Source organism: Magnolia sinica, chromosome 8 (genome assembly GCF_029962835.1).
Source record: "Magnolia sinica isolate HGM2019 chromosome 8, MsV1, whole genome shotgun sequence".
Lineage (NCBI taxonomy): Eukaryota > Viridiplantae > Streptophyta > Magnoliopsida > Magnoliales > Magnoliaceae > Magnolia > Magnolia sinica.
In genome coordinates, this window is record NC_080580.1 from 49,697,909 (window position 1) to 49,724,680 (window position 26,772).

At 39.8% G+C, this 26,772-nt stretch overlaps 1 protein-coding gene across 8 annotated transcripts in view; it reads right to left on the reverse strand.

Annotated features, from left to right (window-relative positions):
• The window catches only part of LOC131253301 (uncharacterized), a 145,370-nt gene that overhangs the window by 22,967 nt on the left and 95,631 nt on the right, over positions 1-26,772 (reverse strand). For all 8 annotated transcript variants that reach the window (XM_058254255.1, XM_058254256.1, XM_058254253.1 and 5 more), the window contains exons 15-19: positions 24,841-25,008; positions 24,589-24,651; positions 24,357-24,464; positions 24,184-24,267; positions 24,048-24,095 (exon numbers count right to left, since the gene is read on the reverse strand). In XM_058254255.1, coding sequence (XP_058110238.1) covers positions 24,048-24,095; positions 24,184-24,267; positions 24,357-24,464; positions 24,589-24,651; positions 24,841-25,008 — 471 coding nt within the window. The remainder of the gene's footprint in view (positions 1-24,047; positions 24,096-24,183; positions 24,268-24,356; positions 24,465-24,588; positions 24,652-24,840; positions 25,009-26,772) is intronic.

Genomic DNA, 26,772 nt, shown 5'->3' on the forward strand with positions numbered 1-26,772 from the left:
ATGTTTTGGGATGAGGTACATGACTTGGTTACCATTTTGGAGCCCATTTTTTGAGTCCTGAGAGTGGTGGGCAATGTTATAGTCCACAATAGGATCCATGTATATTGTATAGATGTAACTATTTAAATATCAATACTCGTTGTTTTAAATATTGCATGTATCGGCTGAAATATTGGCCTACGCTTTGGTATCGTTAGGTTTCCAATACAAAAACAGCCCAGAATACTATCTAGGATTGCCATCTTTGATGAGGAAGAGGAAGTGGAGCTGCTTAACTCAACTCAATAGGAAGAAAGAGAAAATGAGAGTGGAATAAGGTGACATTTTAAAAGATGAATGAATCACATGGAGTTAAAAATTGAGAGCATTGTGGCTCAAAAGAGGAGGATAAAAACCTGGCTTTCTTCCATCATCTTGCGAACACAAAGAAGAACCAACTCTACATCCAAGGCCTAACTTGGATGGAGTTGACTTTGAGTTGATTCCATTGAGAAAGTGGAATGGCTAGAAACACAGATATGGAGGAAAGTTGATTCCGTTGGAGAAAGTGGAATGGCTAGAAACACAGATATGGAGGAAAAGTGAGGCGGTGAATGACAGTGGATTGAGGGATAGCTCTGAGCGACACATTTTGAGATAAAGTTCATGACTTGGTTACAATTCTGGAGCACATTTTTAGAGTCATGTGTAGTTGCACAAAGTGCGAAGTGAAGCAGCGAAAGAATAGGGTCTAGGAGCGGGAAGCATCTCTTTCAAAATGTAAAGAAGTGTAAATGGGTCAGAAGCGGGAGCAGGAGTGAGAATCCAAAGCGGGAATTTCAAGCAGGAGTGGCACCTAGTTACTGATAGACAACAAGACAGCTGCCAATAGGATCAATGTATAAGTCAATGTGGATCATGAAGGAGGCAGCCCTTGGTCTTACAAATGGGTGCATAATATTGCCAGCAAGCGATCGACAAGACCCTCGTGCACACACTTCCAGGGCTAGTATGTTTTCAGTTATATGTTACATCAGTTGTAATTGTAGTTTATAGTTTTTAGATGTTAATTACATTTGTTTACATCCGTTTTTCTTTTCAATTATTGATATGTTTCTGAATTCAGTTTCTAAATTATTTTTTCAAAACATGAATATTAATACAAGCATAGGCTAGGTGACACGAACGAGTTAAAGAAGGCCCTCCATGATGCCCTGCCGTTTTATTAGACTGCTGTAGATACACATGAAAAGAAGGAATAAGCTTACAGCAATGAAACTTAATGTTGTCACTTTCAAGAAATATAATTAGCAATGGAAAGGAAGAGAGAATTTGAGAATGGAAAGTAAAATTTAAATCTGATACGTTTATCAGATATTAACTTTGGATATGAGTGGATTACAGAGAAAGAGGATCCAGCTCTTCCAACATAGGGCGTTAAGGAGTCTAAAGAAAAAGAGGGTGCTGAATGATAAGATTTAGAGGATGATGATGATGATGAAGTTCATGTGGAAGATGATGAAGATACTATTGATTTGATGATGTTGAATGAGATTACTATTAGTTACTTCCTTTAAATATGAACTTAATGAGTGGTTTAAGAATCCTAGTTTGAGTTGGCTATATACGCACTGGTAAATGCTAATTTTGCATGTGACTTGTGACTTGTGAGTGATGGTCTATTATTATGTCATGTAATGCACAAACGATTAAAAAATTTAGATTTTAATCATTATTTTTTTATATATAACTTTGCATATTCATTTATATTTTTCTACAATTTTATGGAAAAAAGAAATAGTAAAGTTTTACAATTTCACATTTTACAATGAGGACCCTCTTAGAATTTTATGACCCAATTCAACTTCCAGAATATTGATCACCAGAAAAACCTCATTTGAGAGATCTAATCTTCTTCCTTTTTTTTTCTACAATCCAATTTGGTCTTTCTTTAGCTGTTGAGATCTAAAATTCTTTGTTCTCTATTTTGCGTTCACTATGCAGTTTGGACATGCTAAGATCTGATATGTTTCAATTGGTCTAATTAGAACATTTTCGACCTGTTGAGATTTGACATGTTTTGGAGTATTATGTTTTGGTTGTGGTGTTAAATATCAGTTACAATATCGCCCACCATATCATAACTGTATCGGCCACCCTGGTTGCACAAGGGGGGCTCTTTTCCTTTATCTTAGTGTCTTGCAGCTGGCTTTCTTTTCTTTTCTGTTCAACTGATACACCTCGTATCACAACCGATATAGGCCGTTAAGGCATATATGGCCATAAAGACCCCATTTTCAAATTTTATTTTCAGAATATCCCTCATTTCAACCACAAAAGCAAGCTCATAAACTAATTTGAGAGTAGATCTAGACCTATTTTGAGGATTGAAAAACAAGAATTGATTGGGAATCAAAGAATCAAACTAGAAACAACCATTTTGGGAAATATCCAAAGAATGGAATAAACCACCACTGATGAAAAAAACAAAAAACTAACCCACCAAATCATGATTGATTCGTGTTAGCTTAGAACCAACTTGGTGGACTTTTTAGCAGCTCAAGGTGATAGACAACATTCATATCAAAGAATGATCTGATAAACCATTGAATACATGTTAATGTAACAAACACACAATAAATGATAGACTAATGTTTTACGTTTTTTCCAAATTTTTCAAAAAAAAAAAAAATATCCACAGATATGGGCCCGTATCGTCCTATATCCATTGTATCATATTGTCCATGGGCCTGGCAGATATGCCCACCAATATTGTTATTGAAAACCTTAGTTTTGGTACATTTTGGTATTATTCTTCATGGATATGAAACCCCAATGATCCAGGGTCAGTCCATGAGAGACACCCAATATGCCCATAATGATGGCGAAGTTAGATGCACTAACTTCCTTCCTCCAAAGGCCCAATCTCCTGGGAAGGCCATTTATGGCCTAAAAGGGCAAGCAAGGTAAAGTTTGTCACTTATGTAACGCTTTTTAAAACCCTACAAAAAGCTATTTATGGACTGAGACAATCACCTTTTGCCAGATATGCCCCCCAATATTGTTATTGAAAACCTTAGTTTTGGTACATTTTGGTATTATTCTTAATGGATATGAAACCCCAACGATCCAGGGTCAGTCTACGAGAGACACCCAATATGCCCATAATGATGGCGAAGCTAGATGCACTAACTTCCTCCAAGGGCCCAATCTCCTGGGAAGGCCATTTATGGCCTAAAAGGGCAAGCAAGGTAAAGTTTGTCACTTATGTAACACTTTTTTTAACACCCTACAAAAAGCTATTTATGGACTGAGACAATCTCCTTTTGCCAAATTTCTACTAGTTCAGCCGTGCCACTATCGATAAGGTTTCTCACTGCATAGGGACCACACTATGTTGTTCAAGATCGTCCATCCAGAATCACTACTCTCTTGGTGTGTGTCGACAACGTTATCCTCTAGTTAAATATGTTGATTCCTTTGAGTTGAGAGTAGGACATTAAAGGCTTTGATCCACTTTGGTATTTCTTAGCACCAAAGCCAGATTGGAGAGGAGATGAACCAGCAAGATAGCTCTAGATCTACTAGGAGTAGTTCGAGCTCAAGGCAAAGGAGAAAAAACCAGTGGTGGTGGCTGAGGGGGAGATCAAAAAATTAGGGAGGAAGAAGGAAGGAGTCAGACATGAGGAAGGAGGTAACAGGTACAAGAGAAGATCAATGCATCTCTAGGAGATAACACAAGAAGAGAAGGTAGGGTGGAGGATAAACAACAGTAAAGGGCAACGGTAAACTGGGAGGATTAAGATGGTTGGAAGCTAGTGAAAAGGAACGGCATTACTAGATCTGGCTGGGAGACTCACTGCAATGAAGTCTAGTGGCCACTGTGAGGCAAGGAACGTTCATGGAAGATATGTGAAGATGGTTGTTGGTCTATTTTGGACTGGGGTTGGACAACTGTATCCTCAATTTCTTTCGGAAACAGAGGTTTAGATGTCTCTAAAGCCTCTACATGAGGCTCAAGAGGATGGTTGCAGTGAGAACATCTCTCAGTGAAGGGTCAGCGAAGAAGATTTGGAGATGGAATAATTAGTCTAAGATGCGTTGTGAGGAGATATGGATCCAAATTAGGGGGGTACCACCTGAATTCTGATTAGGGGATACATCTGCAACAATCGGATCTTACTATGGGAGATCTTTGCCATTGATCCGACATTGGAGAGCTGGGAGGATATCTCCAAGGCGATAGCCAGTGTTAGAAGAAAGACCTCGACACCGATCCCGGAAAAAGTAACCATAGCCATTAGGGCGGAGGAGCTAGAGGTAAGTGTGGCGAGGGAAGGTTTAAAAGGAGAAGGGGAGGCCCTAAAGAAGAAGATGGCTGGAGGTCAATCAGGAGGAAGCTACGTCGAGGCTGATGAGGGAGACAGCACCATTTTGGTGGTCCAGTGGTGTACCACAAGAGGAGGGGTGTCGTGTTAGGAGGAGGATGGGTTGCACCTTTCAAGCGACGAGGAGGCTAAGCGACGGGCAACGCGTACTAGCATGGCTAACATCATGACAAAGACGACAAGAGAAGTCTCTTTGATGGTCTCCGATGACAGGCAACAATGAGGAGAGGCCAAGACAAAAGGTTGCGATGTCAAGAGAAGGCAGAAAAAGCTGGCTCAATTAGATCCAGAGTGCAAACGTGGCAGGAGAGTGAGAAGGTGGCGACACCTGGAGGCATGGGTGACAAGTTTGGGGAGATGGATCGGATAATGGGAGACACAACCTAAGGATGTCAGTAGGAAATGGGTGGAAGACAAGGCAAGACTAAAAAACGTGCCACGTGTTCCGAACCTATTTCAAAAAGAGAGTGAAGAGATGGTGTGGTCTGTGGCAGGTGCTAAGGAGGCACTTCTGGGCACTCATGTGCATTTTCTCACACGTGCGGGTACAATTTAAATCCCATTCGCTATCTCAAAGAGGGCGAGGAGGCTCAGAAAGCCTAGTGATATGCAAGATGGAGGGAAGAACGACTTTGGAAGAAGGGTGGCCCAACACTTCGAAAGGACCAGAATGACATATAACCCGATCCAAAGTTGCATTTTATGGGCTTGGAGATGGAAGTTTACAATAGTGTCAAGCAGGAGCTTTAAGACAAGGAAGTAAAGAGACTGGGAACTCGAAGTCAAACATGAAGCAGATGCTTCAGTGGGAGGTACTAGAACAGGATGTTTTGAAGATTGGGAGGGATCTTCGAGAGGTGTTGGAAGTAACTCCTCTATGTGTCACGCATCTGAGATCAAGGAAGAGGAGAGATGGCTCTAATAGGTCAACCCCTGCCAAGAATTGCATCACAATTGTGGACGAAGGGGAATCACAAGTAGATAAGAAAAAGCAATCGATAAAGGAGGCTATAAAGTGTTGGTACGGAGTTTGGTGTGTGTTTTGGCGAAGATGAAGAAGAAGACTATTGCACTATTTCAAATTACAGAGTAACGAGGGAAAAAGAAGATGTTGTTGGTGTAGCACAAGAGGCTTTAAAGAACTGGTGAGTCTCGCTTCTGTTGTTAATTACAAGTCGGGCAGCCAGTTAGAGGCAGCAAGAAAGGGAATGAGGAGAAGATTAGAGCCAAAATGAAGATACTACGCTAGAATGTCCGGGGGCCTAGGGTGCAGACAAAAGCAAGGGCAGGTCAAAGATATATGCTCCATATCAAAGGCTTGGGAGATTGTGATGTAAGAGACAAAGCTCAAAGCTGATGGACACTCTGTGGGGCATCAAGTCAAAGGAATAGGTCAAGTCGAAGGAATGGGAATCTCTTGATATGATAGGTGTGTCATTGGGATCCTGTTTGCATGGGACTCCCAACATTGGGTTAATGAGGATTCTATGACTGGAGTGGGGTGTTCTCTGTTTCAATGGTATTAAAGAAACCGAATTCAAGATTTCACTGGTTGTTCACGTCCATGCATGGCCCAAACCAAGCCGCAGAGAGGAAAGAGTTCTAAGAGAAGCTAAACTCAACCCGAAGGAAATTCAATGGCATGTGGTGTGTAGGAGGAGATATCAATGTGATAAGATTCTCCTATGAAAAATCTAATGGGGGAAAGTTACACAGTATGAAGGATTTCCCAAAATGGTTGGGCAGTCATGAAATGATGGACCTTCCACTAAACGATATAGAGTAGCTCTGGTTGAATGGCTAGGAAACAACAATCATGTCTAAAATTCACAGATTCCTTGTCACTGGAGTAGATAGAGCAATTCCTATTAGTGCAACAACAGGAGCTCCCGAAACTAGTGTCATACCATTGTCCAATACAATTGGAAGCTGAGGGAGATAACTGGAAACCAAGGCCTTTCAAATTTAAACTTTTGTGGTTGGAGGGGAAAGATTTTTCTAACATGGTTAAGGAATGGTGGGAATCATTTGATGTTGACAGATATGTGGAATACAAGCTATGTCGGTAGTTAAAGATGTTAAAAGAAAAAACTAATGGTTCGAAGGAGACAATGGGGAGGCGAATATTTTAATTGGACACAGACGGACAACGTGGCAGATTAGGTCCATTAATATAATTATGGATCAAATGATGCAATTACATGACCAATTCGAGGGCAGAAACATGGAAACTAGCGGCCTGCTCAAATCAATTACATATAGAAGACGAGCCAATTCACTTACCTGATCCAACAGCGACAATGGTATGTCGATACACTCAACCTCGAGCAATCACAGGAGCGGACCCCTTTCTATATCGAAATGCGTGCACCAAGTATCACACATACCCACCGCACAAACCACATGTGCAAATCTCTCTCTCTCTCTCTCTCTCTCTCTCTCTCTCTCTCTCTCTCTCTCTCTCTCTCTCTCCATTGTCTTTCTTTCCCTCTCTCTCTTCTCTCTTCCCTCTCCTCTCTAGTGTGTATGTGCACCACCCCTCCACTCCCCTTTAAATAAGGGAGAGAGGCGGTGACTGAGGGCACAAGAGTCCTCTCTTTCATCCTCCTGTGCGCAAAGGTGGGTAGCTAAGGGCACAAGGGTCACCTACGAGACCAACCTGCTCGCACGATACACTGACTAGATCAGATCAGGCACCAATAGGTAAATAGTCCTGAAGCGAAGTCCAACTCATTACTAGGCATACGTCAGGTCTACAATGCGCAGGTCCCGCCTAAAGCGCGTGAGTTCTCACCTAGCAACTCCTAATCTCAAGGTGAGGTCCTACCTAAAGCACGTGAGTACTGGCTCATTAACTCCTAACCTGGCTCCATATAGACCAAGACATCATCAGGAAACAGAGGTCCCGCCTAAAGTGGGTGAGTGCTAACTTACCAACTCCAAACCTCGCTACCACTATGAATGTCATTCGACTTCCAGAGTCTCATACCTAGTCACTCGAATTTATCCATTGTGCAGTGGCACAGGCTAATGAGCACTAACAAGTGTGAAATATATCCAAACATACCCAACACATCAAGAATCGAAATAATGTATATATGGTTGTGACTGTAGGCAATCGCGTTAACTCGTGCTTCCTCATCTTTTGTATCACCACAGAAGGCGGTTGCACCTCAGTGTGTTTCCTCGTCCTGAACATGCCTCCCAAGTACATGTCGGGGGTGGTCAATTCTCGTGCGAGTGGGGAAAACCAGCTTGCCGATGAACAATAAATAAATGACCAACGCATGGTCCACCACTGATAATCTTAAGGCTTAGGAAAAATGCATTGCACGTAGATATTTAATTGAATGTGACAAACAAATTCTAAATGCACAACATTAATAATTTATATCACCCACTTTTATAAGTATGTGGACTTTATTCCAACGCTCAGGTGCAAGTTTCAAATACTACACAATGGAAACACGTAATGTATCACACCCGATACGTATCAGCTATCGCATGGGATATATCGTTTGCATTAGATAATTTTCTGCACTTTTTAGGAAACATGGGGAAACATTAGGAAAAAGGTTGAATTTTTCAATGAAACTTCAGGAATTGATAGAAAAGACATTACTACACACTTTTAAATCAAAAAAAAAAAAAAAAGTGCACACAATAGGTTTCCTTTATATAGGGTCCAAAGCTATGCAATCCTTTTTTGAACAAAGGCAACTATATTCAAATAGTTTTTTTAAGACACAGGGTTTCCTCGCCCCTTTTGAGGCAAGACTATTCCCTGCAGATACACGCAATCGCCCAGAACCATGTGGATCGGGTAATGCCGATGACGGGAGTTGAACCCACACCTGTAGGGATTAAACCCACGGTGATGGCCACTCACCCAAACCTCATTGAGTAACTATATTAAAATATAATGCATAGCATTTATAAATGTATGAAAACATGTATGAAACCACATCCAATTCATTCAAAAGCAGAAGTATACAGTAGAAAGTAATATTCAGAGTGATGGGCATCCAAAGGTAGATAGATCCACATGATCGACTTCAAAATTTCAAATGGCTCAAATAGATAAATAATCACGTACACAGCATATATGAACATTCACGTGCATCTCTTAACGTCCTTTCTAGCCTATAAATTCAGCCGGTTCACTTATCAGATAGGCCCCACACTTGAAATCAATGGATAGACAATGGTCTGATACAGTGTGAAAGTGCAACCCGCCTAATATGTGTTCCACTTTGTATCTTTCTCATTTTCTAGCTCATGGCCTAAAATGATATGGAAAAATAGATGGACGCGGATTTAGATTGTCATCCTGCGCTAGGATGCTAGGTGGGGCCCAACCGTGATGTTTGTGAGAAATACACCTCGTTCATCCATTTTGAGAGCACATTTTAGGACTTCCGACAAAAAATGAAGCAGATCCAAAACTCAAGTGGGCCGTAAGAGGGGAAATAGTGGGGATTCAATGACCACCGTTGAAACATTCACATGGCCACGAAAGTTTCGTACTAGGCTAAATTTCTTGCTTTCACTTCATCCCAATGGGAATGACCTTATAAATGGTTTGGATGGCATATAAACATCATGGTGAAGCCTAGGGGTGCACACGGGTCGGTTCGGTCCAGTTTTGGGGTAAAACCGGAACCGAACCATTTCTAACGGTTCTAGGATATTCGGAACCGGAACCAGACCGTTAGCACCCTAGAACCGAACCGGAACCAGACCGTTAAAACCGGTTCGGTTTCAGATCGGTTCCACGGTTATAGGCTTTTTATAATCCAACCCAATTGCATGTTTTATTTTATAATCTAGCCCATGTCCATTCGTGTTGTGATCCATTTGATGAATGGTTTAGATATTGTATAAGGTGTGCAAAAATACATTTATGGAAACAATCAAATAGTGCATTGTAAACCATAAATCATGAGTCAAATATGGAAACAATCAAAGGGTTCCTGGTTCGGTTCCTAGTTCGATTCCACAGTTCGGTTCCGCGGTTCGATTCTACAGATCGGTTCGGTTCTACATACCCCCAAACCGAGAACTGAACTGTTGCAATCGGTTCTTGGATTTTTGGAACCGGAACCGGTGCACTCTAGAACTGGACCAAACCGGACCGTTTGGTCGATTCTGGTCCGGTTCCACGGTTCTACCGGTTCGATGTGCACCCCTAGTGGAGCCCAGGAAGGTTTCAATGGTAAGAAACTCTTTCGCCAGTTTTCCCTCTCGTGTGACCCACTTGAGTTTTGGATCCACCTAATTTTTGGTTTAATGTCCTAAAATGAGTTCTCAAAACAGATGAACGGGGCTGATTTCTCACAAACATCACAGTAAGCCCCACCTACCATGGTATGCCGTAAAGGCTGTTACAGGGCCGTAACGGCGGCAACCGTTACACGTTACGGGGTCGTAACAGCTGTAACAACTGTTATGGAAAAAAATGACTCATAATTGTTGTTAATGGCACGTTATGTCCCCTATAAAGGCCATAACAGCCCCGTCATTGTTTGTTATGGGGCAAATATAGGTTTTCCATACTTTTTAATCAACATTACGGGGCAAATACATGTTTTTTAGGATTTTTTTTATCAATAAAAGAAGGAGACCGTAACGGCCGTTACGAGGGCCGTAACAGCCGTTACGACTTACAACTCATAACGTAAAGGTAATGGTGGTGACCATTACAGCCACCGTTACCGTTACAGAACACCTTGCCACCTACCATCCCAGCATAGGAGCTTCCTGTTGAAAGCTTTCGCAAGAAATATGCGTACCAATCCACGTCCAACTTAGTGGGGGTAGTACCCAATCCATGCGTAATGGAACAGGGATTTGGGTGGCACCTTGACTGTGGCCCCACCTTGATGTATGTGTTGTATCCACACCATTCATCTAGGCCTTTGTGACCTTACCAACAAGTTGGATGGCAAATCAACATTCCGGTGGACCCCATGAAGTTTTAATGGTGGGGATTCAATCATATTGTTTCTTGTGCTATCGTCCACCTAAGATTTGGATTTGCTTCATTTTTAGGATCATACCCTAAAATGAGCTTCCAAAATCAATGGACGGTGTGGATGTAAGGCACATACATCACAGTGTGCCCCATAGGGAACCGCCGAGGATCAACCCAATCTGTGCACGGAACTAGTGATCCAACAATCCACCCAAACCGCGCAGATGGAGCAGCAATGTGAGTGGGACCTTGACTGTGGGCCCCACCATGATGTATGTGTTGTATTCCACATTGTCCAACGATTGGAGAGATCATTTTAGGGTATGACCTAGAGAACAAGGTCGATCCAATCGGGGGGGGGGTGTGGATGCCATGATGTTTATTTGAGATCCAACCCATTCATAAGTTCAGATGGATATGGACAAAAGCACAAATATAAGCTTGATTGGAAACTTGTGTGGCCCCACTGTTTTTAGTGATAGCGTCCACTTGAGCTTTGGATTTGCCTCATTCTTTGTCTCATGACCTAAAATGATGTCTCCAAATGGATAGACGGCGTGGATATACAATACATACATCAAGGTGGGCCCCACCGAAAGGGCCGCACCGTCTTTCCTACAGCCGGGTTGCACCAAATCCACTCTCCCTTAAGGGGTAAGAATTAGGTGTTACTAGGGTAACAACTTGGTGGGTGTCAACCTTACTATAGGACCCACCTTGATGCATATGTTGTATATCTAATATGTCCATTTGTTTTTCGAGCCCATTTTAGGTTGTGGTCCCAAACACTACAAGCACGTCCAAATCTAAGGTGGACCACACCACATGAAATAGTCATGATCGAACGCTCATCATTAAAAACTTCCCAAGGCCCATTCGAGATTTGGACCTACTTACATTTTGAGATCATCTCCTTAAATAATCAGAAAAAAACGGATGAGTTGGGTGGATATGAAACTCATCAAGATGGGCCCCACAAGGAAAGGTTAACACCCACTAAGTTCTTATCCACATAATGGCTAATCTACTCCCTAACTTAGGAGTCTGAGAGAGAGTTTGAGAGTTTTTCGACTCTCTTCTCCATTAAAGATGGCCGAGACATCCCAACAGCATAATCCATCCCAAATTCTCTCTGGAAATCACAACATTCCCAAAAATATTTCTTTTGGCAAATCTCAACCCAAATCCCCATCATCCTCAGCGGAAATATGTTTTCCTTCTAAAATAATTATCTTTAAAGGAAAAAAAAAAAAAAAAGGTTTTAGGGATTTTCTTACATGATCCGGCATGTCGCCCGTGGCCCACCAAATCCAAACGGAAGCGACCCCCTCAAGAAGATCACAGAGGTAAAAGGAAATTTTATTTTATTTTTTCACCAATATCGGCGATGTCGGCCTATATTTTGCGATATCGTGCAATTTATTGTATGATATGCATGAGTTTATCAATTTTTCTTTATGTTTTTCAAATTTATGGGGGTTTCGTATTGCTGGACCGTGATACCGATAATATTGGCCGATATAATAGCTAAGAGTATCGATATTGCAACCACTGTGTATAAGTAAAACAATTTACATAAAATTATAATAATCCCACTTTCACAAAATACATCAAATTCTCCTCAGTCCCATTTGCCTTGCATGTATTTCAAATATATCTCTAGCAATTGGTATTATCATGGGATCAACTAACATTTCTCTAGTGGGAATATACTCGAGTACAACTTGCCCATCTCTCACCTGATCTCTAACATAGTGATACTTAATCTCAATATAATTGGATTTTTAATGGTGCTTCGGATCCTTTGTGAGGCCGACGGCCAACATATTATCCATCTTTACCAATGGAGGGCCTTTAGCAGCAAGAATACCTAAGGTTCTCAAAAATCTCATAAACCACATGCATTCTTGGACTGTTGCACCACATGTGATATATTCGGCTTCCATAGTTGAAAATATGGTCAAAGATCGTTTCTTACTGCTCCATCAAACAACTCCTTCATTCAGCATAAACACATATCCAGAAGTAGACTTTCTTTCATCTTGATCATCTCCCCAAGATGCATTAGAATAGGCATGCATTTTTAGCTCAGTACCTTGATAACATAACATATAGTCCTCCATTCCTTGAAGATAATGGAAAATTCTTTTAACTGCTTGCAAATGTGCTTGTCCTGGATTACTTTGATCTTTGCTCACAAGACCTACAGCATAACATATGTCTGGCCTAGTACAAAGCATGGCATGCATAAGGTTGTCTATGGCACTGGCATATGGTACAAATGATAGTCTGCTTTTCGATATCCGACTAGGGACATGCTTCTACTTAATTTAGAATATTTATCCATTGGAGTTTCAACTGGCTTCGAGTTATGCATCATGAATCGTTCTACGATCTTCTGGATATATGAAATATGTGACAAGCCCAAAATTTTATTTGAGCGATCTACTGTGATTTTAACGCCTAATATAAAGTTTGCTTTGCCAAGGTCCCTCATTTCAAAATTCGAAGAAAACCATTCCATGGTCGAGAGAAGCATTCCCATATCATTGCCATCTAGTAGAATATCATCAACATGAAGTGATGGCTTCATGGAATTTCATGTACCATTACCTAGATGATTGCTTCAGCCCATAAATCAGTTTTTAAAGTTTGCAAACCTTGTTTGCCTGATCTTTTTCAACATATCCTACAAGTTATAGAATATAAATATCTTCTTACAAGTTCTCATTTAAAAATGTCATCTTCACATCCATCTGGTATAACTCTAAATCCAGGTGTGCCACTATAGCCAAAATCATCCGAATCGATGTAAACCTAGCTACCGGGGAGAGAGTTTCTTAATAATCAATACCTTTTACTTGCATGAAGCCTGTTGCCACCAGACGAGCTTTGTATTTATCAATTGAACCATCTTCTTTCTTTTGATTTTGAATACCCACTTATTTGCAAGTGTTTTACGGCCAACTGGAAGATCAATTAGCTTTCAACATTATTTTTCATCATTGGAATCAATTTCCTCGTCCATTGCATGAATCCAATTTTTAGAATCTGGAGATGCTAGTGCGTCTTGATATGAATTAGGTTCATCTTCATCCATTGCGATGCAAGAGAATGATTCACCTTCTATTTCAAAATGTTTTTTAGAAATTCTTCCTCGCAAATTGCATTATAACTCCATAACACTATCTAATGTGCTCCCACTGACTTCACGAATTGTGAAAATGCCCTAATTGTCATCACTTAGATTACCGCTACCACTTCCTTGAACTGTATCCGGTGTCTCATAAAGTCCTATCTCTATCCTCGGCTTCTTTCTACTAGGATACCTATCTTTTATAAATGTTATATCTCGGGACTCGACTTCAATCCACCTGCTTTGATCTTCATATACCATCACATACCCTTTCTAGTGGGTAGGATACCGGATAAATGTGCACTCTATCGTTCTTTTAGCTAATTTACTTCTATTTGGAGCGGAAAGTAAAACATGATCTAATGAACCCCATGGACATAAATCACTTGACGATGGTTTCCTACCAGTCCATAATTCAAAAGGTGTCATGGGAATAGATTTCGAAGGAACTAAGTTCAATACGTAGGTTGTTGTAAGTAATGCATCTCCCCAAAAATAAATAGGTAGATTTGCGTGGGCCATCATGAATCTAACCATATCCAATAAGGTTCTATTTCTTCTTTCAGCCACACCATTCGGGCATCATATATTGTCTAGCAATACTGGCACTTTCACAATACGATTTAAAGATGTCAGACATGTATTCTCCACCCTCATCTATCCTCAATATTTTAATTCACTTATCCAATTGATTTTCTAATTCCAATCTGTATTTTTGAAAGCAATCAAAGCGCTTTTGATTTTTGATAAATCAAGCATGTCATTCCATATCACAAGTAGTCATCAATGAAAGTTATGAAATATTGATACCCATTTCAAGTTCAACCGTTTAGAGGGGCACATATATTATTATGAAATATTGATTTGAAAAAGTTCTTTACATCTATCTTTGTCAGTGTTCCTATTAACCCATGTCGTATTAACATAATCATACAATCCTTTCCTATGTGTCCTAGTCTCTTGTGCCACTTAATGGATTCAGATACAATACTAGCGTCAATTAATCCAATAAAAGAGGAACTACTTGGCATTGATGAAAAGGTGTTTACAATATCTAGTTTGAAAAGGTCTCCTGATAATTCTCCCCAGGCAAGTATTACATTGTTCTTTCTCAGTGAGACTTATCTTTACAAAATCTTATATTAAAATTTTCTTTCACTAAACTCGTAACAAATACTAAATTTCTTCTCATTCTAGGAGCACAAAGAGGATCTTTAAGTAGAAGAAAGTGTCCCATTTTTTACTCAAGGCAGTTTGTACAAACTTCAGACGACATCCTCCGACACATTATTTCTCATATACAGTTTGTGACTTCTAAGTAGGATAGCAATCCGATGCAGAACAATTTACCACTTGCTCTAAAAGCTTGAACTAATAGAGCATGGCGAAGTAATCCCTTTATCTTATAGCCCGGGCCCCACATCTCGTGGGTTAGGACCTTAGTCGAACCCCCCTCGTGGGACCCACATCACATGGTTATTGCCTCACACGGGTAGGGCCTGCCGCACACGAGCACCCGCCTCACACGAGCTGCCCACCCCGAGTGTCCCCACATCCCACGGGCTACCCCACTCGAGCCCAATGTGAAAATGTCACTGCATTAATCACCCCTGGTGAGGAATCTCGAACATAAGACCTATTGCTCTGATAGTCTGATACCACTTTGATGCAGGACAATTAACCACTTGTTCTAAAAGCTTGAACTAATAGAGCATGGCGAATTAATCCCATTATCTTATAGCCCATGCCCCGCATCTCATGGGTTAGTACCTCGACCGAACCCCCCTCGTGGGCCCTACATCACATGGGTACCGACTCACACAAGCCACCCGCCTCACACAGGTGGGGCCTGCCTCACACGGGCCGCCCATCCCGAGTGTCCCTGCATCCCACATGCTACCCCACTCGAGCCCGGTTTGAAAATGCCCCTGCATTACTATCTTTTGTCATATGCCTTGTTGCCCCTAAATCTGCAATCCATTCATTAACATTTAAATCGGTTATCAATACTTCTGTACAAACACAACTAATGAGTGGAGGGGAAATTACCATCTTTCGATTAAGGTAAGTCTTAGCCCAATGCCCTTGTTTTCCACACACAAAACATGAGTTGTCACCTTGTCCCCTGGCTCTTATCTTGTTCTCTCTACCTGGTGACCTAAGGTCAAAGGATGCATCACGGGGCTACAATGGTTGTGAAGGTTTAATCGGTTGGTGCCTAGGTAGATATGGTCGATTCTGAGGTAGATGTGATTGGGGTGGTCCGTTTTGGTAACGAGGTGGACGAGGACAGAAACGAGGAGGAATGGGTGACTGATAAGATGGATGGAATTGACTAGTGGGAGCATACTGTCTACCTAGTTTCCTAAACCTTTTCTTTGATCGATCAAATTTCTTTCGACTTTCCACAATAAAAACAACACTGCTACAAGATTGAATGGTCCTGAATTATCACTTCTTGTGGTTTAGGATGTCTAAGTGATGGGCTAAATCTTTAAACGTTTTTATCACTTCTTGTGGTTTAGGATGTCTTTTATGTGGGTCCAAGTATTTGGTAGAGATCGAAACATAGCTATGATTTTCTGATTTTCAGTCATGGCACACCCTACATTCTACAAATCAGTCATCATTTGTTCTGTTTTCCTAAGGTCTTTAATAGAGCATCCTATAGGCATTCTATATGCATCAAATTCCATTTGCATCATCCTTACCTTACAATATGATATTCTAGCATATGAACTAATCAGAGCATCCCACATTTCTTTGGCAGTTTCATAAATCTCATATGTGGGAATCAATTCTTTATGCATGCAACCAAGAAGAATGTTTCTAGCCATTCTGTTATTTTTCTCCTACTTCTTGTATTCCCATTGCTCAAATTTTAGCTTCTTTATAGGTAGATCATCATTTTCTATCTATGGGTTTTTCCTAACAGCTGTCAATGTATACAATACATCTTCATCTAACAACCCTCCACCAGTCATCAAAATTGTTGCTATCAAATTTTTATCCTTTCAAGAGATCGGCCACAACTGTTTTAAGCGTCATTTTTATCACTACATCAGGTGAGAGAGGGTACTATATTAGTTGATCGGAAAAAACATCCAAGATATTATTTAAATTTTATTCATGCGCAATCATCATCAATGGGTCAAAGACAACAACATCACCTAAATAAATTGACGTGAGGGCAATGCGGTCATTGTCAATCCGACCTAAAAATTCCACTAACCCGATTAGGAGTAGCAGAAACGATCAAAGTCAAAAGGACAATAAAAGAATCCCTCCGCAGCAATAGTCAGGTGATGCCCACAATAAATTATCAAAATTACAAAATTAATGCAATGCCAAATAAATCTATTCAAGTAATATGTTGTTGTGGGCCACCATCAAGCAATGGCACACAAGAAAATTATTATTTTATTTTATTTTATTATTCGTTTAGTTTTCCTGTGCAATGTGATTTGTGCGGGACTAAAAATGAAAATTACGGTTTCATTCGTCGGAACTACATCGATTATTACTTTGATACTACTGTTGGGCACAAATGGATAGCATAGCGGATTAGATCCATTAATATAATTGCATATCAAATGACGCGATTACACAACTGAATCGAGGGCTGAAACATGGAAACCGGCGGCCCGCACAAATCAACTACACAGAAAAGACGAGCCAATTCACTTACCTGATCCGACGACGACGACAGTATGCTTACACACTCGACCTCAAGCAATCATAAGAGCGGACCCCTTTCTATATAGGAATGTGTGCAACATGTATCGCACATACCCACTGCACACACCACGTGCCACGTGCACAAAAATCTCTCTCTCTCTCTCTCTCTCTCTCTCTCTCTCTCTCTCTCTCTCTCTCTTCTCTGTTTCTCTTTCTATCCCTCTCTTCTCTCTCCTCCCTCTCCTCTCTAGTTTGTGTGCACCACCCCTCCTCTCCCCTTTAAATAAGGGGGAGAGGTGGTGGCTAAGGCAGTGGGACAGGGAGAGGTCCCTACTACCACGTGCAGGGTGGGCCCCACTAGGGGTTGCCACCATTAGATAGATGTGCCACACGTGGGGCACATGCAACCTACCACGTGTGGCACATGCATGCTGCCAACAATTTTAAAGGGTATCCAAGCACTCGATATTAACGCAAAAGCAAAGGAGTTATAGGAGGAAGATAAGGAACTAAGAAACAAACTCTCTCTCAAGTATGCAGATCACCTAGAGGAAGAGATGAAATGGAAACAATGTCGAGAGTGACATGACTAGAAGAAGGCAGGGTCCTTAATCTTGCTTCAATGGTAAACACACAAGAGTTTCAACACCAGGTCAAGGTTCGAGTACCCATATGTGGTGAAATCCCACTACGGCGTGAGTGTGTGGGGGTGTGTGTGTGTGTGTGTGTGTGGAAGAAAAAAGTCTAGAAGAAGGCAACAAAAAATACAAAGATTTTACATAGCATACCAAGCACTAGGGCAAGAATGAATAAAATTAGCAGTATCGTTGAGGAAGGGACAAGGATAGAAGGAAAATAACAAGTTTGCAAGGCAGCGATCCAGTTTTATGAAAACTTTCTCACAAAAGAGGGATAAGAGAGACCAAATCTAAATAACTAGACTTTTTAAGTGCTTGTTCGAAGACAATGCCAACACATTGGAGAGGCCCCACTCCAAGGAAGAAGTGAAGGCAGCAATTGATTCCCTTAAGAGGGACAAAGCACTAGGGCCAAATAGATTCCCTATGGCATTATTTCAGGAATTATAGGAGGTAGTTAAAGAGGATGTGATGAGTTTTATGAGAGGGGTAGGCTATCGGACGATTTGGGGGCATCCTTCATAGGTTCTTCCAAGCATCATCTCTAATAGCCAGGGGCTTTTTCGGAGGGTCATCAGATTATGGATAATGCTCTCATTGCCCACGAATGCATGGACACTCAACACAAAAATGGTGAAACGAGTATAGTTTACAAGATGGACCTTGAGAAGGCAAATGACCATGTTCATTGGGATTTCCTAAACTACATGTTGAGTAGGCTAGAGTATGGTGGGACACTAAATGCGGAAATGCTTCCGATTGGCCAACTTTTCAGTTTTAGTCAATGGCCCCCCGATTGACTTCTTCAAAAGCTCCAGAGAGATACGACAGGGGGACTTGCTATCTCCCATTTGTTCTTAGTAGTGGCAGAGGCACTTGGCATGATGATAGAGAAAGGGCAAAAGGAAACTTTCATCGAAGGTTTCAGTGTGAAGAGATTGGCCGCCCCTATGTCCCATCTTTAGTTTGTGGATGACACTCTACTACTATGCGATGTAAAACCTACTTTGGTGGATAACTTAAAGAAGATTATCCAATGCTTCAAGGTGGCATCGAGGCTACAGGCGAATATCGCCAGGAGAGTTGCTAGGAATCAAGATGTCTAAGAAGAGGACGACTGGATGGCAGAGTTGTTTGGGTGTAAGGCAGGATCTTTTCTGTCTACCTACCGATGCAAGCTGATTTGGGTCCAAGATCCATGGGCCAAGCCCAAGTCCAAGCTCCACAGTTGGTCCATCAATAAGGAGGCCCAAGCCCAAGCTCCACAGTTGGTCCATCAATGAGGAGGCCAAAGCCCAAGCTCCACAGCTGGTCCATCAATAAGGAGGCCCAAGCCCAAGCTCCACAGTTGGTCCATCAATAAGGAGGCCGAAGCCTACTAATTAGGCAACTACCTATACAAAATCAATCAGCTAGCCATGCAATAAAATCTCATTAGATCTCTTATCCATTAAGCATCTTTTCTTATTTACTTTTCTATTTTTGTAACAAGTCATAATCGTCAACATTGTTTTAAGTATCCCCGATATTATCCGTATCTTTAGCTCACCAATACCGATAACAGTTGTAGCAATACCGATAACACTAGCAGTATTAGAAATTCTACGTATCCACCTTGTATCGCCAATATTTTTCTAAAGTGTAAAATCCAGGTGCCGCTTGTATCACCAATTTATCAATATCGTTAATATTCTCGACTGTGTAAATTCTATGTGTGGCTTGTACCGCCTGTGTATTAGCGATATTTCAATAATATCACCAATGTATCAATCTTGCCAAAAATTTGTTATTAAAAAAAAAAAAAAAAAATCCATTTCAATTTTTTTATGAGAGCATGGTTGTATGCAGTGTTTAGTTTGTCAAATGATATTATCGATAATATCGTAATATTACCGTTATTGCAACATGGGAAATATCAAGACCACAGTCTTTCGTTTCCTTACTAGTTGTCGATGATTTCTTGGCAAAATATCGTGTTGTCGATATTTCGAAATATCGATGGATGGTTGGATGGAAGGTTGGATGATTGGATGAAAGGTTGAATGGATGGATGGATTGCATGCATTGGATGGTTGGATTGATTTCTTACAATAACACACAAGGTATTTCGTAATGCCTGAGTGAAGTTACCTCATTTCAACACTGAGATCTTGGTATCGATTCCCTAGTGGGGGTGGCTAACAGTGAAGTGTGTACTAACAAGGGTGTGTACTAAGAAGCTAACCCAAAAAAAAAAAAAAAGGGTATTCGTAACAATAATGGTAGCCATAATGGCCACCACTGTTACCTTTACGATATGAGCTATAACGGCCATTACGGCCACCATAATAGTTGTTACAGTCTCTTTTCTTTTAATTGAAAAAAAAAAAAGCCCAAAAAATCTATATTGACCCCATAATGGATTTTTACATGGTCAATACAGCCTTTACGAAGGGCATAACAGGCTATTATGGGGATTGTAAAGGCCATTATGGCCATTACAAACTCGTAACGTGCAACAGTTGCCACCGTTACCTTTACGTAATGGTCATTACGACACACCATGACAGCACATGCTTTTAAGCCCCCATTAAATGGAAACTTATTATGTATGCATTCTTTTTGCAATTTTTTTAATTCCTAAATATGTAAATATGTATATTTTAGCATATCTTAAAGTTTCACTAAAAGAATCTTCCATTTTCCCCAATGTTTCCCTACACGTCCAATTATCGATGATATCAATATTGTTTCCGTATACCTAGCCAGCGATATTGATACTTCGAACACTGGTTGTCAATGACATTAAATATTCCTTCCTTGTACGTCCCAAAGCTTATTTAAAGGCTTGGCATGAGTAGCATCAAGGCAACATGGAAATGAATGAAAATTCTAGTTATTATTTCTACTTTACGATTCTTGTGCATAGTTTAGAGATGCCTACATTTGGGCATATCCATTCTGATCAGCCGGTTGCACCAAATGATATCAAAGTCATGGACTTCCAACACCTGAATCCTAGCTTCTATGAGTAATATCAGGCAATTAACTCGCCAGCGTCAAGTTCTTTCAAGCTAGGGAGGACTGATGCAAGCTAATCTGGGCCCAAGATCCATGGGTCAGGCCAAAGATCCACAATTGGCCCATTAATGAGGCAAAAGCCTCTTAATTATGCAACTAGCTATGCAAAATCAATTTCCTAATCATGCAATACAATCTCATTAGATCTCCCTTCTCCATTAAGCATCTTTTTTTGTTTATTATTCCATTTTTGTAATAAGCCATTAGTTGTCAATGACATTAAGAATCATCCTTCTTTGTAAGTCTAAAAGCATATTTAAGGGCCTAGCATGAGTAGTATTAAGGCACCTTGGAAATGAATGGAAATTTCTAATTATTGTCTTTAGATTATGATTCTTGTGCTTAGTTTGGAGGTTCTTATGTTTGGGTGGATCCTTCCATCAGCGGATTGCACTACCCACATTGGTCTACTGATTCGTATAGGAAAACTGTCAAAGAACCTTTGAGATAAGGCAATGGAGAGGGTCGAGCAGTTGGCAAGATGGAACTGTCGACACTTCTCTGGGAGGGAAAATAACTCTCACAAAGAAACAATGATGAATATGCCTCTATATTTTGCCTGTGTTTCGATGCCAAAAATTGGTGTTGTGCAAGCAAGGGAAGGTGAGACAGGATTTTTTGTGGTAGAGATGAAAAGGAAAGAAGTTCCATTTATTGAAATAGGAAGAGGCATGTAGGTCCTATGGGGAGGGAGTACAGGAATAAAGGATCTATAAATTTTATATATATATATATAAATGAACCTCATCGGAGGAGGGGGCACTACGGAGGGAGCTCATCACAGACAAATATGAGAGTCAGGATATCAGTTGGTGGGTTAGAGAGGCCTCATTTTACAAAGCTTCAGGATATGGAAAATAGTTTCTAGTTTAAAAGAAAAAGTCTGCGATGAATATGTTATGAATTAGACAATAAGGGAAAGGATCTGATTTTAGGAAGATGTTTAGATAGGGGATGGTCCTTGGAATGTTGCATGGCATCAATTGGCCAACCTAACCACAAATGGGAATAATACAACTACCAAATTTTATTCTTTGGGGGGGCCGAAAGTGGACAGTTCCGACAAGATCATATGGATAAAAGACAAGTCTAGCCGGTTTATGAGCAGCAAAGGGGGGAAGAAATGATAGATGCTTTGAGAATTCTTGCAGCTCAAAAGAGGATGTGACTATCAAAGCTAAGTTCTTAGTAGTTGAATGGGCTTCCACGTTAACGAATTTCGAGGATTGTAATTTTTTTTTCATTTCTTTTGAGGTTGTAAATGTGGGGTTATTTCCCTTGAGCCACCTCAGAACGCTTTATGAATAAAAAATTCCGTTGTTTCCTTTCATTCAAAAAAAAAAAAAAAGTAGCTCAATTCTGTAATGGACCTTTCATATTTCAGTGCAACTATGGTACTGATATTCTTCAAACATTTGGTGCTCCTCCCAATATGTTGCTAAACAGAATCATTATTTTCATGCCCAAAATGGTTATCAACTTGTGTGATCATATCAGCGATTGGTGGCTAAATTTGTTAGTTCATATCAATTGTTGCTAATGATGTGAGTGTTTCAATCTATGCATTCACTATAGGAATCTCAATTTAGATGCTGTCAATCGAATCTTGCAGTATGTAAGACTTCTTTGGGTCATTTACTCAGGTTCTCGCATGATGGACATCTTCATATCATTTTTTATGCTGATGGAGTTTGGAACAGATCAGCCACAGAGAAGCGCTCTCCAGTTATTGCACCTTGGTGGCAATTTATCACTTGGAGGAAAGCAAGAAACATTGTTGTTGCTTATTCAGCACTAACGCCAAGTATAGAAGAGATAACGCCCATGATTCGCATGAGATGATATGGTTATGAACCTTCTTGATGAAGAATGATTTCCTACTAGCATAAAGTCACCCATGACTATTTCTATGATAGTCATTTGCAGTCATATTACCTTCAATCCTATCGAGCATGACTGAACTAAACATATGAGATTCATTGCTACTTCGTACATGAGAAAAGGTGAGTTAGGTGATCATGAGTTCCTACTAGCAAGCACACTGGCAATCAGATCCTTGACATGTTTATAAACGTTATCCCTAGAAACAAGGTATGTTTATGACCAAGCTGGGAACGATGAATATCCATGCACTAAATTGATCAGGAGTTTTGTGGAACACTGCATCTTATGTTATACGTTATTTGATGCATAGGCCTATGTAGAGCACCATGCTGGATACAACTTTTGCCACATGCACTACACTTCTTTTGTTCTTTATAAATAAGAATACTAGCCTCAAAGGGGGCTTCAGAATCTTTTCCTCTTTTATTTCTTACATTCTACCAAAGTTGAGTTCGCTTTTCAAAGGACATGAAACAGCCAGAGAACTTGTAAAGTGACAGTTATGGCAGCTTTCTCCAATAAAAATTAGCTTGATGAATCAACTGGTAGTGAACTTTAACTATCTGCAGATTGTTCATTACCTAAACAAAAAGCAGTAAATAAATAGAACATTTTCGACAGCAAGTGGGCAGCAAAGAACCCTCTGGCACAGTGAAAAGATGTCCTCTGGGTCATGTCCTACATTATTCCTCTAGTATATTGCTAATGCTGACCTCTCATGAACATTCTTTGGTTTCTTTCTATGCATAACATGATATTTTATTTTCTTTGTTTCTTATGTAAACGTGACTTCCAAATGTTTGGCCTGTTAAATTATGTTGACAAATATAAAATGAAGGCTTAAATTGCTGAATTTGTGAAGTTTGTGTCACCATGTCGAAGTAAGCCAGAGCCAGAAAACAAAAACTTACTGTCACTAAATTTATGGAAATTCAAAGGAATATCATTGGTAACATTCATGACCTTGTTCGGGGAAATTCTCAGAAAGCCTCGAGAAACATAACTAGGTTCTATGGAAAGGGCTGAAACTTAAGTACCATGCATTGAAAAACATACATACCAAAGAATGTTGAAAAATCCAATCATGAATACCAAAGAATGTTGAAACGTCCAATCATTCTATATATAGTCAACTGCCACAAAGGTATATTGACATGTACACATGCTTATCAATAAAAAAATGAAACAAGCAACCTGATTGCAAGGAATGATCCTATGATATTAACAGCAAAAAATAAAAAAATAAAAAAAAAATGTCTATGCTAAGTATATATTTCAACATAAATTAGAAGAATAGAATTTGACGAAACCTCATCTTTTGATAGAGATGACAATACTGGAATGAGAATCTCTACATCCTACAACCAAGAAAAACCCACATAGGCATATCAGACCAAAACAACAACACAAAAAAGGACAAGAGGTAAGAATGAGAATGGGTTCTACCTTGAGTTTTGAATCATATAACCTTCGGACAGTGAATATTAATTCAGGTGAAGGAACTGCCCCATCCGTTAATATATGCAAAACCTGGTTCAAGGAAAGATAAATGAAAAGCATTGCATTTGCACTCGCCAAGTGTGGCATCAGTAGAATAGAATAAATGTGATGATTAAAACCTGCATTAGCATACTCTCACTTCCAGTTGGTGGATCTGAAATAATGCCAAGGAGTTCAGGTGAAGAGCCTATAGTTCTAACTAAGATAGGGATATGGCGATGAACTGCCTGCACAATATGAATGATTAGAATAGAAGGGCTCATTGCATAGAGGACAATAACATCTTATGCAGATAACTAAAAGAAGAAATTCAGTGGTAGCACATAGAATACAATTACTTTCAAAACAAACCTGTTTTACAGCCTTTGGAATGCTTTTGTAGATAATAAAAATTTGCTGAAGAAGGGAATGCTTCTGTAGACAGAAATGTATAAACAAGTTGACAGAATGTGCATCACAGGTTTCATCGGCATATAACAAAGCTTCTTTTTTTCCAGAAAGGTAGCATATAACAAAGCATTCATACTATGAACAAGAAAATTGAACTGCATAAAGCTTCAACCTATACAAATGAAAGATAATTGGAAAAGTATTACACCATACCTTAGTGCAAAGCGCGAAATAGAGTGACATGCATCGTTGTGCCTCCGAGATTGACGAGGATGAAATACTTTGAGAAGAACCTGACTGATGAGTATCAGAGGAAAATTCTTTAGTCGTCGCACTTGCTGATGGCTGTCCTTCTCTTGCAACCTTTTCCGAATCGGCTTCCTAGAAAAAATAACAATGAGAACATTACATACCGCCATAATCTATTATAATAAAAGCATGCTGGTCAGAGGATTTTCAAAAAGTATAACAAGAATGATAACAACTAATCTACTGTCAGTTAACAGATGAAGTGTCCTTCACAAAGCAATAATGACAAACATCACACAAACAAATGTTACATGCAAGCCTAAGGTTGAACTATTGGAAGTTGCTTCGACCATAACGATCACATTAGGATCTTAGGAATTATAAATAAATTCTTGCTCCAACTACAGGTCATCTTTCTCCCCATGGAAAAATATCAAACATGATGGAAAGTTGGGGCTTCCTTTCTATCAAGACAAACCAGGAAAAAAGAAATTTTAGTAAATATGATATCAAACTTTTTCATGAATTGACATTAAGTAAATTGATCTCTGATCAATGGACTCAATGAAATCTATTATGAGATCTATAAAAGATTCCAAGACAAGCGCTAGTACATTAGTCGGGGAACTTGCAAGTCTTATATCAGTGAGTAACCAAGATTGAATCATCTTATTTCGACGATGACATGTATGAAATCATTGTGCTTCAAGCTATGATACCAAGATATGGGTGTTGATACGGACGTGAATATGAGAATAGGGCAATGACTCTCCACTTCTCAGAATTCAAAATAAGAAATTAGATATACACATCCAACCCATAACATGCTATTTACATTTTATTTTATGGTTTACGTAAAACATTTCACCAATTCTACTTGTTTGATGTTTCTATTAAACAAGGTTTTGTGTATTTAGTTTCTCTAAAATGTTTAATTTATCATAACTAATAATGTTTATAAAGTTTTCACAACAACTCTTTTTATATCATTCTTTTCACATCATCATCATCATGACCTCTGTTGTTAAAATTGTACAATTCGTAATTTGAATCACATCGAGTATGTAGGAAAATATATGTTATTCAGTGTGCGTACTCCTGTGGAACACTATATGTTTCTGTCTTTTTTCTTCTTCTTTTTGAAAGTCAACTGAAAAAGGAATTTATTATAGGGCATTGAGATGGCACAAAGAATGACTTCCCCAAAATTAACATCCTCCAAAGAAAAGCAAAATTACAACCTAGTAAATCCTTTAGTAAGGAGGCCCTGTCAACAACAAAGAGCTTAGCTTTAATAGCCACGTCTCCTTCCGAGGTTTGAACATTCCAAAAACACCTATCGTTTCTTACCTCCCATATAGTCCATAGGCTTGCTAATAGTGCAAACCTCCATGCCGCTCTTTGTTCCTTGCTCAGCCCAAGCCAATAAAAGCTTTCCAACCAATCCCAGCAGCACACATGATAACTTGAAGACAGTGTTTTGAATAACGCCTGTAGCGTAACAGTACCACCCGTAGCATAGCTACGACGCTATGTAGTGTTAACAAATAGCGTAAATCCCCTGTAAAGTATGCTACAGGGGTCATAGCGTATGTAGCGTTATATAGCGGGCATACGCCTTTTTTTCAATAAATGATAATTATATTTTGTATTTTTTAAAGGTAATTATATTTTGAATTTTGTACTTAATACTCTCAAGCTATGGTCTTTTAATTTCTTTTCATTCTTGTGACTTGAGGTTTCAATTAGACATTATTAATTATAGTTTGCTTAAAAAGTTGTTGATGTGATAATAATTTGACTTGCAAGGTATCCCATATCAGTATCGGTTGGCGTAACGGTGCCCACCGATACTAATACGGATACGGGGGTGTATCGGCGATACGGGAGCGTAAC